Source organism: Gracilinanus agilis, chromosome 3 (assembly GCF_016433145.1).
Source record: "Gracilinanus agilis isolate LMUSP501 chromosome 3, AgileGrace, whole genome shotgun sequence".
In the NCBI taxonomy this organism is placed as follows: Eukaryota; Metazoa; Chordata; class Mammalia; order Didelphimorphia; family Didelphidae; genus Gracilinanus; species Gracilinanus agilis.
Window position 1 is genome coordinate 253,231,260 of NC_058132.1, and position 15,636 is coordinate 253,246,895.

At 33.5% G+C, this 15,636-nt stretch overlaps 1 protein-coding gene across 1 annotated transcript in view; it reads right to left on the bottom strand.

Moving 5' to 3' along the window:
* The window catches only part of UBR3 (ubiquitin protein ligase E3 component n-recognin 3), a 255,154-nt gene that overhangs the window by 211,865 nt on the left and 27,653 nt on the right, over positions 1–15,636 (bottom strand). Inside the window, 2 exon segments of the mRNA XM_044669094.1 lie at positions 4,404–4,562; positions 11,836–11,975. Of these exon segments, the coding sequence (XP_044525029.1) occupies positions 4,404–4,562; positions 11,836–11,975 (299 nt within the window).

Here is a 15,636-nt window from a genome sequence, read left to right on the forward strand (position 1 = left end):
TATATTCAAATAATACTATCATTTCTGTTTCTGATTCCACTGACTTCACCCAAATGCTCTCTACCAGGCATATGCACTATGGTTCCCAGATTTCCTCACATGAATATATCTTCTTACCATACAGTGCTACTTGGCAACACTTATACCTATTCTATTCCTTTTGAAAGTCTATCCTTCAAGAGATATATTACAATCAGAGTATCTTACCACATTAAGTCTCAATGATACCATTGTGATCAAATTTGCCTTCATATATTATGTCTATTGCATGTTGGTTGTAACCCATACTTTGTGCACTTAAGTATAGATATATTAAGGCTATGTGTTTTGTTGAATTTTTTTTCATAGACTTTTGTTTCCTATATACTTCTAGGAGTCTTAACTGCTATTACCCTCCATACATTGCAGATATCCTGCATGATATCCAGCTCTGTGTCTATACAAGGAAATTTTCTCCCTCCCCCTTCCTTTTTTCATTTGAAGCCCTTTTGGTTAGATTTGCAAAACTCTATTCAAATATATTCTTACCCATCCTTGTTATGTGTACTCCATCCCTGGCCAGGAGCCTTTCATTCCTATACTTTAAGCCTTGGTCCAGAAATCCAAATCTCATTCTCAGACCTCTTCTTAAATAGCTGTTCACTTATTAAATCTGCCTCTCTCCTGGGTCTCTTCACTTAGTAAGCAGCAATGATGAAAACACCACCTATTCCCATAACATCTTCGGTTTCTTGTCCAAAATTTAAGAATGACTTATCCTAATGAATTGAAGGTTCCTTCAGGCAGTATCATTTTGCCCATGTGTATGACTAGAAACCGGTAGTAGTCATCAGGTCATGGAGAGTTTCTCCTAGGAAGACAGTAAATTTCTATACTGTTGTTAACTATTATTTGACCTGATATCTCAGTACTTCTCAGCAGTCAGTCACCAACTACCACTAATTTCTTTTTCCTCTGACCATTAGGGTTAAGATCTCTCACCTTGAGGTACCTGTGGACCCACATTAAAGTTTTTTGGAGTACAAATGTCATTTCACCCTTAGAGGGTCTAATTCTCTTCTCTTACACAAGAACCTAATATTCAATTCAGGGAAGCTAGATGGCACAGTGGACAGAGCACTGGGCCTGTGAGTCAAATTCAGCCTTAAACACTAATAATATGTCCCTGGGCAAATCACTAAACCCTGTTTGTCTTAGTTTCCTCATCAGTAAAAATGAGCTGGAGAAGGAAATGGTGAACTACTCTAGTATCTTTGCCAAGAAAACCTCAAAAAGGGTGACTAAAAGTTGGACATGACTGAAAAATGGCTAAATAACATTTGTTCTTAGCTCAATGTTCAGCGGCATTCAATTCCTTTTTCCTCTGTGACAGTCTTCTCCCTTCCAAACTCTATCATGGATCAAGAGTCTACTTCTGCCTATTCAGACCCTTTTCTTTTTTCATTTCATATTAAAGTCCTTCCATTTTTTTTAAATTATAATTTTTTATTTAAATTTTAAAATTATAAATAATCATATAATAAATAAAATTTTAATTATTTTATTTTATTAAATTTAATGTATATGATAAAATATTAAATTTAATAATTTAAAATAAAAATAAATATTTTAATGTATAAATAAATTTACCCACAAGGGTCCCGGCACCTACCCCATTCCCACAATACAGAAGGCATCATCTAGGAGACAGACATGTTCATGAAAATTATATCTTACACGTTTCCACCTTTCAGTTCACTTTTTGGAGGTAACATTCACAATTTATTCTTCTGTGTATTCTCCACAATTAAATATGTAGCTGTGTAGGATATTCTCTTGATTTTACTCATTTCGCTGTTCATTATCCCATGTAGTTCTTAGCAAGTTTTATTAAAATCAGCCTGCTCATCATTTCTTATGGTTCAGTAATATTCCATCACAATCATATATTACATTTTGTTTAGCCATTCCCCCAATTGATGGGCATCCCCTCAATTTCCAATTCTTTGCCACCACAAAGAGAGCTGCTATAAATATTTTGGATATATAAGTCCTTTTCCTTTTCCCCTCATCTCCTTAAGGAACAGACCTAGCAATAATATAGGTGGCTCTAAGAGAATACATAGCTTTATAACTCTCTGGGTACAATTCCAAATTGCTCTCCAAAATTGTTGGCCAGCTTACAACCCCACCAACAGTGTATTAGTGTCTCCATTTTTTCACATCCCCTACAAGACTTGCCTTTGCCCTTTTGTCATTTTAGCCATTAGATAAGTGAAAGATGATACCTCAGAAATATTTTGATTTGCATTTCTCTAATCAATTGTGATTTAGAGCATTTTTTCACACATGGCTTTGATTTCTTCATTTGAAAATTGTCTATTCATATCTTTTGCCATTTTACTAGTTGGGGGGTGGCTCTCGTCTTATAAATTCGACAAAGTTCTCTATATATTCTAGATAAAAGACTTCTTTCCAAGAGGCCATTTATAAAAATTTTCACCAATTTTAGGCTTTCCTTCTAATCTTGGCAATATTTGTTTTATTTGTACAAAATTTTTTCAATTTAATGTACTTAAAATTATCCATTTTATATTTCACAATGCTCCCCGTCTCTTGGTCACTCATAAATTCCTTTCTTCTCCATAAATCTAATAGGTAAAATGTTCCCTGTTCTAATTTATTTAAGATATCTTCTTTTATATGTAGACCATGTATCCATTTTGATCTTATCTTAATGAATAGTGTAAGATATTGGTCTATGCCTCATTTTTGCCAAACTACTTTCCAGTTGTTCCAATAATTTTTACCAAATAGTGACTTCTTATCCCAAAAACCTAGATCTATGCTTTTGTCAAATACAGTTACTGTAACATTTTACTGCTGTTTGTTTTATGTCTGTACTATTCCACTAATCTACCTTTCTTACTCAGTACTAGATAGTTTTGATAATTACCGCTTCATAATACAATTTAACTGCTATATCTATTATATGTTTCTCATTAATTCTTTTGCTATTCTTGACCTTTTTTTCTTCCAAATAAATTTTGTTATTATTTTTTCTAGCTCAATAAGATAATTTTTTGGTAATTCAAATGGGGTGGCATTGAATAAGTAGAAGAATTTAGGTAGGATTGTCATTTTAATTATGTTGGCTCTGCCTATCCATGAACAATTAATATTTCTCCAATTATTTAGATCTGACTTTATGAAAAAATATTTTATAATTTTGTTCCTGTAATTCCTGGCTTTGTTTTGGCAGGTATACTCCCAGGTATTTTATTCTATCTGTGATTATTTTAAATGGAGTATCTCTATCTCTTCTTGCAGGACTGTTAGTAATACATAGAAATGATAATTTATGTGGTTTTATTTAGTATTCTGCTATTTTGATAACTTTCTTCCATTTTTTAAAATAACTTAATTCATTGTGATAACCTGGTGAGTAGAGAAGGAATTCTCAAATCCTTTACCTTATCTTCAAAGAGGGAAACCACACTGCACTATAAGCATAGTCACTTGGCTATAGTAAAAATATGAACAATGAACACTCAATCCAGGGCACTGCAAAATTATTCATGTTCTCCATACTTCCAGAAATTTTAAGACTCAGTTTTTTGTTTTCCTTGCTATAGCTCTTCTGGAAAACCTGTTATGGTAAACTTCTTGGAGTCTTCAAATTCAGAATTGTTACTATTTCCAAATACTTTGAATCTTAAGACCTTGACAACAAAGCCTAATTTTCTTTCCTTATTTTGTTTTAACATGTTATCTTACAAACTATCTTCCTTCAAATTCTTCACTTCAAGTCTTTTGTGGCACAGTAAGAAGAAGACTGGTACTATATTCAGAAGATGTGGGTTCAGCTCCTTCCTCTGCAACTTACTACCTTGTGTGACTTCAGGCAAGTCAACCTCTCTAGACATAAGTTTCCTTACAACATATCTTGTTCATCTATTCCATGCAAAATAAATTGGTTAGACTTGAAAGTTTCTATGGTCCCTTCCAGATCTAAACTGAATTTTCTATGTTTCTCTCCTCCTAATTCTCAAGGAATTCCATATTTACCCTCTCTACATTCAATCTATGACTTTCTTCACAATTCTAAAACCCTCTAATATCATTTTCACAATTCTTTTCCTCTCATTCTTCATTTTAAGCCCTTTTTCCAGTCTCCTCTCCAGAATCTGGAAGTAAAAATACATACATGGGAAACAAAAATATTTCTAATTTTAAACACTTAGTATGAATACAGAGCTTAAAAGAAAAAAAAAGTTAATGAAGTCATAAATGAGATCATAATACTTCTCAAGTTCCTAATAATCTTTTTTACACACCTAGTCATGCTTATAATAAATGAATTTTTTCAATAAAGACTTTTTAAAATATTTACAACAACATTCCACTCTGATGTTGCAACTCACCAGAGCTAAGATCTTTGTAGTTTTGTTGATTTGTCAAAACCTGGGTAAGAACAGATCTCATTGCTCCTCCCATTTTAGTCAAATCTTCCAGAAAAGAAATTTGGGGTTCCAATAACTGAAGGACTTTGTGAAGGTCTTTTTCTGATGGTACATCAACTGCTGAAAAACAATAATGGGGTTTAGAACATTTTTATAACATACTGTAGAAAGCATTTTAAAGGGTATTACTGATTTTCTGCACAAAGTCAGAGGCCTAACTGAAGAATTAAATTTAGTGTAGTATCTATTCTTCCCCTCAAGACCAAAGGAGGGAATGGCTGATGTAAAGACATAAAGTATCAATATGACAGTTTTAAAAAAAGAAATAGTAGCATTCTCTAGAAAGCAGAGCAGCTCAATGATGAAACTTGCTACTCACCTCCTGGACAAGTGATACATTTGAAGGTACAGTTCTTTTTTTTTTTTTTTTTTAAACTCTTACCTTCCATCTTGCAGTCAATACTGTGTATTGGCTCCAAGGCAGAAGAGCGGTAAGGGTAGGCAATGGGGGTCAAGTGACTTGCCCAGGGTCACACAGCTGGGAAGTGTCTGAGGTCAAATTTGAACCTAGGACCTCCCGTCTCTAGGCCTGGCTCTCAATCCACTGAGCTACCCAGCTGCCCCCATGAAGGTATAGTTCTTCTCTCTATCTCTAATATTTATAATAGCAACCTCATATTTAGATTGTGTTTTAAGGTTTGAAAAGCACATTACAAATATTATCTTACTTTATCCACACAATTCCTTTGAGGGAGATGCTATTATTAGCCCCATTTTAAAAATGAGTATACTGAGGCAAACAAATTAAGTGACTTACCAAGGGTAATATGGCTAGTAAGTATTTGAAGCCAGATTTTAAGTCAAGTCTTCCTGACGCCAGGTCCAGTGCTCTATCCACTGTATCACCTAGATGTTAATATTTATACTGACTGAAAAATAATAAGTTTCCAACAATACAAAGACTGGAAGACAGGATAGTCATTCTGAGGGCAAAGGAATTATAATAGTATGTTATTATTTGAGAGAAACTGAGAACTAAGAATTATGAGGAAGTTTTAAAGCAGAAAAAGATGAGAATTACCTAAATGTTAGTCCTCAAACCATCATTGGTCAATATATTTAAATTTTATATCAGATTGCTTGCTGTCTCAGAGAAGGAAAAGAGGGAGAATTTGGTTCCCTTAACAAAGGTTTGAAAAAAAATATTTTTTCATGTATTGCTTGCTGTCTCAGAGAAGGAACATCCGAGGGAGAATTTGGTTCCCTTAACAAAGGTTTAAAAAAAATCTTCTTTCATGTAATTGAGGGGGGGAAAGTAAAATATTATTTTTTAAAAAGACAAAAGCTGAAAGGAATAAAGAACTGGAGGAATTCCATGTGAACTGGAATGACCTCCAGGACTTGATGCAGAGTGAAAGGAGCAGATCCAGAAGAACGTTGTACACAGAGACTGATATACTGTGGCACAATCGAAATATAATAGACTTCTCACTAACAACAATACAATGACCCAGGACAATCCAGAGGAATTTAGGAGAAAGAATGCTATCCAAATCCAGAGAAAGAACTGTAGAAATGGAAATGCATTAGAAAAATATGTGATCGATCACATAGTGTGATAAGGATATGAATGGAGTTTTGATATTAAAGGATTGCTCTACTGCAGATATGAATAACATGGAAATAGGTTTTGAACAATGATACATGTATAACCCCGTGGAACTGCTTGTTAGAGTCAGGAGGGGGGAGGAGAGAGCAGGGGGGAGGAGGTTATGAATCATGTAACCATGGAAGAATATTCTAAATAAAAATAGGAAAGAAAGATAAAAAGTCAGTCCCTGACCTCAAAGAGATCACAATGCAAAGAGGGAGACAACACATAAAAAAGAAGCAGAAAAGTAGGGGATAAGGAGATGTTATCCAGTATGGAGGAATGATGAAGTCCCACAGCCAGGATGGGAAATGATCTGAGAAGTATGAGTTTGAGTTGATTTCATCTTGCAGAAAGATGAATTTTTGGAAATGAAGAAAAGCAGTTGGGTAGGCAATGATGAGGAGAGTTCTCCAAGTCCCCATTCCTTAAAACAGTAGAGGATCAAAGAAGAACTCCCAGATGTTCACCTCCCACATTCCCCAAGCAGAGGGAAGGAGAGGGTTGTGGGGCAGCAGAATGAGTTTCTGGAGATAAGGCCTAGGAAAGTAACCAGGTGGGAAAGATGAGAAGAACTCTCTGGGTGCCATCTTTAATTAGAGAAAGATCTGGGAGAAGCTCTCCAATGTCCATCCTCCACCCTTTCCAATCAGTGAGGAAGGGATCTCTTTGGAAAGGGCAACTATGTACAAACAACTATATACAGGATAAATAAGAAATAATAAATAGATGGAGGACACTAGAATTAATAAACATTAGGAAAGGTTTCCTATTGAAGGCCAGATTTTAGCTGGAATTTGAAGGAAGCCAGAAAGTGGAAATAAGGAGCAAAAGCACTCAAAGTCTGAGGGACAGCCAAGGAAAATTCCCAAAGCTGACAGATGGAGTATCTTGTAAAGAACAGCAGAGGCAATGACACTAGAATGTACAGTATTTACTGGGATGTAAGATATTAAAAGACTGGGGGGGAGGGAATTGGGAGGGGAGAATAGGTAATAAAAGCCTGAACACCAAGCAGTGTTTGAGCTGAGAAACACTAATTTAGGAAAGTGCCATGAAACACTATACTTTCAAGAAGGAATGGCTCTAGCAAATGACTTGGAAAAAAAGAAAGCAATTTAAGAAAGTTCTAGGCACAATCTAGAGATTATTGAAAATTTAGGTCAAAAGGAATATTTCTGACTTTAAAAGTGGGGTCCAAAAAGAAAGGACTTCATTTTTTCGGTTACTAACTTAAATAGCTCGAATGGCAAACTATGAATAGAAGCAAAGGCAAACTAAGAAACACAAATGGAGACAATCAATAGAAAAATGATTATGTAAACCTTTAATTTACTACCAGTGTATGATATAAGCATACCTTGATATCAGTCTGATTCTTACCATAATTAGCTACGTAATTTAAGGTCTCTAGGTCTAGATTTTCTCATTTGTAAAATGAAACTGTTGAATTAAGTGACAGAAAGATAGTGGATTGGGCACTGGACTTGGAAATTTGAAAGACAAGTTCAAAACCTACATCAAAAATGTAATAGCTTTCTAATTCTGAACAAGTCACTTAAATTCTCTGTGCCTCAAGTTTTTCATCTATAAAGTAAGAGGTAATAGTTTGATAGTCTCAAATGTTCCCCTTTTAGTTTAAAAATCTATTATATTATGGTAGTATGCTAAGATCCTACCTGACCACTCTTTTTCAGTTTCCTTTTGCCCTATCTTCATCTAAGGTATGCCCATTCACCATAAGCATTCCACAGGGCTCTGTCCTTGGGTCTCTTCTCCCTCTATACTAATTCACATGATTTCACCAGCTCCCATGAATCTAATTATCTCTATGGAGATGATTCTCAAATCTATTTATCTGCCCCTAATCTACCTGTTGACATGCAGTCTAGCATTTCCAATTGCCTTTTTGACATCTCAAACTGGGTAGCTTAAACTCAACACATCCAAGACTGAATTCATAATTTTTTCTCATCAAACTCTTCCCCCTTCTAAATTTCCCTAATACTGTCGAGACCATCACTATTTTCTGGCAACCAGACTTAAAACCTAACTGTCATCCTCAACTCTTCACTTGCTCATCACCAATATTCAAACTGTTGACAAGGCATGTCAGTTTTACCTTAGTAACACCACTTGCATATGCTCCCTTCTCTCCTCTGAGAGGGCTATCACCCTAGTACACTTATCTTCTCACACATGGACTAATGAAAAAGTCTGTTCAGTTGGTCTACCTGTCACAAATCTTTCCCTACTCCAGTCCATTCTCCATTAAGGCATCAAAGTGATTTACCTAAAGTGAAAATCCAACCATGTCACTTCCAACTATGTCACTCAGTACACTCTAGTGATTCCCTATCACCTTATAAGATCAAATATAAAATCCTTTCTTTGACCTTCAAAGCCCTTCACAACTTAATTACACCCACACACACACACACACACACACACACACACAACTTTTTAGTCCTCTTAAACCACACCATCACTTACTCTTCAATCCAATGACATTGTCCTCTTTGCTTTTCCTCAATCAAGACACCCATCTTCTGACTCAGGCATCTTCACTGGCTGTCACTCATTTCTCATCTCCACCTCCTAGCTTCCCTGGCTTACTTTAAGTTCCAGATAAAATCCTATCTTCTATAGAAAGCCTTTCCCAATGTTTGTTAATTCTAGTACCTTCTATTGATTTGTTTTCTATTTATCCTGCATATAGTTAGTTTACAGATGGCCATTTACTTGTTGACTCCCAAATTAGATTGCAAGTTCCCTGAAGGCAGACTATCTTTTGCCTTTCTTTTTTATCTCCAGAGGTTAGCACAACACTAGGCACATACGAATTACCTAATAAATGTTTCCTAACTGACTGGTATCAAAATGGGCTTTAAATGTTTAAACTACTATGTGTGCCAAACAACCAAGAATGCCAAAATGAAGAGGTACTATAGATGGAAAGGACAAAGTTCATAATCCTAATGGGTTCATCCACAAGAGAAGCAGCTTTCCTGTTCTACTCCTCATCTCCTCATCTCTCTTAGGTAATTTTCTGTGGCCCCAACTAATTTAAGAAAAGGAATCTTACATTTCACATATATACCACAAGGCAGCATTTTGTAACAGTTCAGCTCCTTTTAATAATTGTTAATGGTTATCACAGGAAACAATAACTATAATAATCCCATGTTGCACATATTCACAGAAAACTGTAGTTAAGATAAACTATTTTCTGGTTCAAGCTTTTCTAATAAAAAATTCTCCATAAAAGTTTCTCTTGACAAAATGTAAACTTCTGGAAAGTTATGAGGTTAGTTTGTGAATGATAATAAGGTAAGCAAATATATTTTTAAACCACATTAATTAAGTCTGATATAATAAAAACAATCATTTCAATTTCATTTTAACTTTGAAGACCAGGTCACCAGGTTATGCCATGAAATCTGGAAAATATGAAAAATAAAGTTCTAAAATTCTATGTCTAAGAAACAGAATGGCATAGTAGATAGAAAGGTAGACTGAAACTCAAGAAAACATGGGTTCAAGTCTTCACTTCTGACATATTTCAGCTATGTGAACCTGACAAACAAATGACTTAGGCTCTCAGTGCTCTAGGCAATTGCAGAAGACTCTAAGTTGCAGAGAAGGTACCAATTTGCACTAGTTTTGAAAGTTTCCTCACCTAGGAGTTCACTATACTAATGAAATCACAAGTTTAATCCCTATCCCTATTAGACAAATCACTACCACATAATGATGATTTTTTCAAATACAATAGCAACTCTCAAAGACCATTCACTAAATTATTAAGGGATTATAATCTGTCATATGATGTATCAGTGGAGGAAATATCTATACAACAAAATTCTAGATCCTTGAAGTACTAAAATATATTGGACCTACAAAATAGAGAACATCCACTATTTATATAATAAAAATCTAAACATTAGGATATTAATGGCATACCAGGGTGATTCCCATATGTTCAAAAACTCAATGATCTGTTTTCTTCACTCCAGAGAAGAAATGCTCCTCTGAAAATAATTCATGGTGAGCCAAAGAACAAGAATAAAAACAAAAAATTAAAAAATAAAAAAAAAAAACCCAGACTGAATGAAAGGTATAGTGGGAAAGATTACTGGGCTTGAAATCAAGAAGCCTTGTGGGTACTGAAACCAGGCTCTAATACTTGCGACTATGGAAACATGAGCAAGACACTTCACCTTTGTGAAAAGCCTCACCTTCTTCAACTGTAAGATGGAACTAGTATTTGTGTTACCTATGTCACAAGGTCTTTGTGAAGAAAGTACTGTATGAAACAAAGCATTACATATGTATTTAAGGGCTTTCATTAACTACTCTACCAGGTATTTTAATTTGCCAAAACAATAGAAACCTTTTATTTGAAATGAAAGGAAATGGGATTATTTGTGCCATTTAAATTAGAGAAATAAATAAGCAAACTCATTTATTCATAGATAAAATGTAGCAGTTTGGCTTTTCAGAATCCAGTTTTTTTTAATGTTATATAGTATTCTATTTATGAAGTGGAAAATGGATTTAAAAAATTAAGAGTAGTCTTTAATTACATTTTCTAGTAATATAATTTCTATGCAATAAAAGTTCACATAAAAACAAAATGATTATGATAAATCATATATTTAAACATGCTAATTAGATTACAAAATAGAATTAAGTACAGTTATCAGTCTTTACTAACATAACTATTACACATTTAAAAGATATATCTGCTTACACTAACAGCAATTCAAAACACTGATTATGTGAAACATGCAAAAAATTTTAATCATTTAACTATACATATAGAGTGCCTTCTTCAAAGTTTCTTGTCTGATTTAAAACATTTAGAATATGTAACCAGTTATCTAAACTCATCACTTCACATATTCTTTTTTTAAACAATTGTCTATTCTTGTTATAAAGTAATAGCACAAATATACTTAGAATTTTACCTCTCTCCTTTATACTGCTAACAGATTCCATTAATATATTATAACCGCCTAGAGATGGGAGGTCCTAGGTTCAAATCTGGCCTCAGACACTTCCCAGCTGTTTGACCCTGGGCAAGTCACTTGACCCCCATTGCCTACCCTTACCACTCTTCTGCCTTGCAGCCAATACACAGTATTGACTCCAAGACAGAATAAGGGTTTAATATATATATATATAATAACCGCTTACTAATCATTAAAATATGAAACATGCATCACAAGTGGCAACACAAGGAGTTAAATGCATATACATGCCAATGAAGGGAAACACAAATATTGACAGAACAAGTTTTTCAAAAGAATATTACCCTAAAAATGCAGAAATTTCTAAAAGTCATTAATCCTATTCTGTCACAAATTCAGTAGGTCATCTTATGTCACTTTAACCTCATAAATTAAAGATAATATACTTGAGTAATTTTCAGCAAGTTACTTGAACTCTCTAAGTGTTTGCTCACCTTTGAAAAAAGATGGATTTAATGTTCTTCTCTAAAAGGTCAAATAACTTTATCCCTACTTATTTTTCATTATCTCCAATAAGAGAAAATTGTGTAGAATACACAATAAAATCAATTTTCAGTAGGGAATCCTCCTCATTGCTCTCAAGTTACATTTTATAAATTTTTCCAAAAAAAAATTCATGTTTTATTCATTCTGAAAAAGAACTTAATCATTATTACTACATCTTAGAACCTTTAAAAATATCCCTATCATTGTACTAGTTTAAACATACCTGGTTCATTATAGCCTTCTCTTAAGTATTGAATAAGGCAAAAAATAAACCGTGGAAGAACAAATTCAGACATCATCAGTAAGTCTTTGGGGACACAAGGAATATTTGAACTTGATTTAATTTGATGTCTTTTGCAAAACCTGTAAGAGAAAAAAAAAGAAATAAAAGCATCACTAGTCAGTTCTAATCTTCCAAATATATAACTGTTCTATTAATAAGATTTAAAAGTAAGATACTGGAGAATATAAAAGCAGGGCAGAAAAAATACTCATGATTTTTTAAGGTAACCAAGACTAGAACAGTACTGTTTCACTAGTTCTTTCAATCAGAATTTTATAGAGAATTTTTTTCAAATCTTCATAGTTTTAACATTCCTATAATGTTTGCTGATATTACAAATTTAACTCAATTTGCATGATTAAACTTGTTCCTACAACCACAAGTGAAAGTACTCATACGTACACATATGGAAACATAATGTTTCAAAAGTTTTAGTATAGTTAGTTGTAAGCTATTATAGCTTTAAAAAATAAAAGTCATAAAGACTTTTGGAACACCCTATATATGGTCATCAGATGGTGATAGATGCCTCAAATACGAGTATTGAGTTATCATGACTAGGCTATAGTTAACCCAGTGATAAATGTCTTCTTACTGCAATACTACCCCCTGAAATTATCACTCCTGGACCTTTATTCCCAGCAGAATCAGGGCATATATATCTATGGACCTCTGACTCTTTAAAATCTGTCTAGCTGCAATGATTTCCAAGTTTAAATAAGTTGAGGATACATACACTCAGCAGAAAATATAGGCACTGGCATTTTTTACTATATCAGAGTAGTCTACTCATAAACACGTAATTTTCCTCCAATTATTTATTTTTTCCTGTCACAGGATCACAATATAAAACTGGATGAGACCTCAGATTTCAACCCTCATTTTACAGTTGAAGAAACTAAATTCAACCTTTCTTCCTCCTCCCATTTTATAGTTGAGGAAACTAAGGTTCTGTGTGCCCCCAAAATCAGAAGAGGAAAGTTGTCTACAATTATCAACTTGTCATCTGATTGAATGTCAGCAATATCTACTTCTATGATCATAAAATAACAGTCAGTGATCATAAAATGCCTTATAGATCATGTAGCACATCAACCTCACTTCAATTCAGATCAGGAAATGGAGGTCCAGAGAAGAAAAATTTCTTTTCCAGGATCACATAAACTACAATTATAGAATCAGAGAATTTTAGAGTTGGAAGAGCCTTCAATGTCAACCCCGTACAACTAAGACCCAAAAGTGAATCCTTTCTACAACATACACATAAGTCATAATCCTATGCTTAAAGACTTCCAGTGAGAAGAAACTGGGTCTCTTCCAAAGCAGCCTATTTACACTTCTGAATAGCTCTAATTATTAAGAAGCTTTCTCTTACATCAAGTTCAAATATGTCTCTCTGCAATTCTCAGCCCTCTAGAGTCATTTAATTTGTGTAAAAATTGTTTTGTATGTCATGTTTTACCAATTACTATATGTGTTGGTAGGTTAATTCCAAGATATTGAATATATTTGTGATTTTAAATGGTATTTCCCTTCATTGATTTTATTATTTTTGATAATACATTGAAATGCTAATGCTTTTTTTTTGGTAGATTTTACTTCATATTCTAGCATACATCTATCCTGGTCATCTTGGCATCTGCTATCAACTGACTTTCTAGACCAGACCTCCATGACTACTATATTCAATCAGTTTTAAAACATCCCTAGGACTGAGCTGTCTGTATGGGTAAGTTGCAAACTCATCTAAACCAGATCATGTTTCAAAACCAACCACCCAGGATATCTTGCCACCTTTTCTCCCATCTAGGTATTCCTCATCCACACACTTCCATCCTTTTTCACTTCTGGAAATAGTTCTAAAGCAACATGGCCATTACTTCTGAAGAGAATATGACTGCAGCTTGATTCCACTAACCATGACTTCTAGACCAAAAACTTTCTTTCCTGGCCTCCACTCTCTGATATGTGTTGTCTACCCTTTAACAATGAGAGCAGGAACTACCTTTACTTTTGTATTCGGATCCCAACAACTAATACAGTGCATGGCATATGGTAACTAGGAGTTTAATAAATGGTTGGGTTTTTTTTCCTTTCATTCTTTCAGGTTTCCTACCATGACAATCAAAATACCAAGAGCATATTTCACAAAGGTGAACACAAATTTTAAATTCATATGGAAGAACAAAAAATTCAAAAATATCCTGGCAAATATTTTCTGACAAAGGGAAGAACAATAAACATTTATTAAGTACCTACAATGTGTCAGGTATTAATCTGAATGCTTTTACAAATATTACCTCATTTGATTCTCACAACAAACCTATGATGAGGTAGATTCTATTATTAGTATAAAAAGATTAAAGAGGGATGTAGATAATTTGAGATATGGGAATATTCAGCAGTAATCATCAAAATCCTTTCACTCAGATAATATACATCAGTGAAACAGACATAATGAAATAGACTATCACAAGCTAGAATCAGATGCCTATAATAACGTAGGGCTAGATAAATCTAGAATTACAAAATACTAGATAAAGTATTCATTATTCAACAAAAATTCTCAGAAAACCTGTAGTTTGGCAAAAAAAAAAAGACAAATATTAGCACGTCACATCAGACAGCAAAATAAAATTAAAATGTATCAATAATCTAAAACATCCCACTAATAAGCAGAATTGGGAAAACATAATTCACAGCAACAACAATATCGTATAATGATCAGCTGGGAAAAACTTATAGCTACTCTCAGCAATACAATGATCTGGAACAATTTTGAAGGACTTATGACAAAGAATGTTATCCACCTCCAGAGAAAAAAAGTGTTGAGTCAAATGCAGATCAAAGGATACTATCTTTCACATTAGTTTATTTCCAATCTTACTTAGGAGTTTTGTTTTTATAGGAGCATTCTCTTACAACAACCAATAAGTGTGTTCTACATGACAATACATGTATAATCCAGATTAAATTACTTACCATCTCTGACAGGAGGTAGGAAAGAGAGGGAGGAAGACAATTTGGATCTTACAATTTTGGAAAATATGATGAAAATTGTTATTACATATAATTGGGAAAATAAAATATCTTTTAAAAATTAAAACATTTTAAAACCAATAGAAAGAAAACATCCCACTAAAAACAATAGAAGAAAATGTTTCATCTTTCATAAGTGTGGAGAAGGAATATATTATTAATGTATCAACTTAGAAGAAAAAGAAGGAAATGTGTTAAATTGATTATGCTTTTACTATTGAATTTTTTTTAAAAGTAACATTTCCTGAATGAGAAAAAGTAACTAAGCAAAAAAATCTTTTCCTCAAATGTTTTTTTTTTGGCAAAAGTTTAAAATGTGTGCAAACTAATGCAAATTTACATAATTAAGAGCTATCACCCAATAAGCAAGTGGTCAAATGACATGAAAGTGTCCTTAAAGGAAACACAAAGTAATAACTATATTTAACATGCTTAAAGTCTCTAATAATGAGAAATTAAAATTAAAACAACTCTGAAATTCTACCAGAATTCATCATATTGTCTAAAACAACAATAAAAGATGACAAAATCTAATGATGTAACTATAAGCACAGTATTACACTACTAACAAAAGTGTGAATGAGTCTGACCATTTTGGAAAACAATATGAGATTATATAATAAATTCCATATAAATGTGCATATCCTTTGACTTGGTGACTCCAGCACTAAGACTATAATCCAAAGGGGTTAATTAATAGGG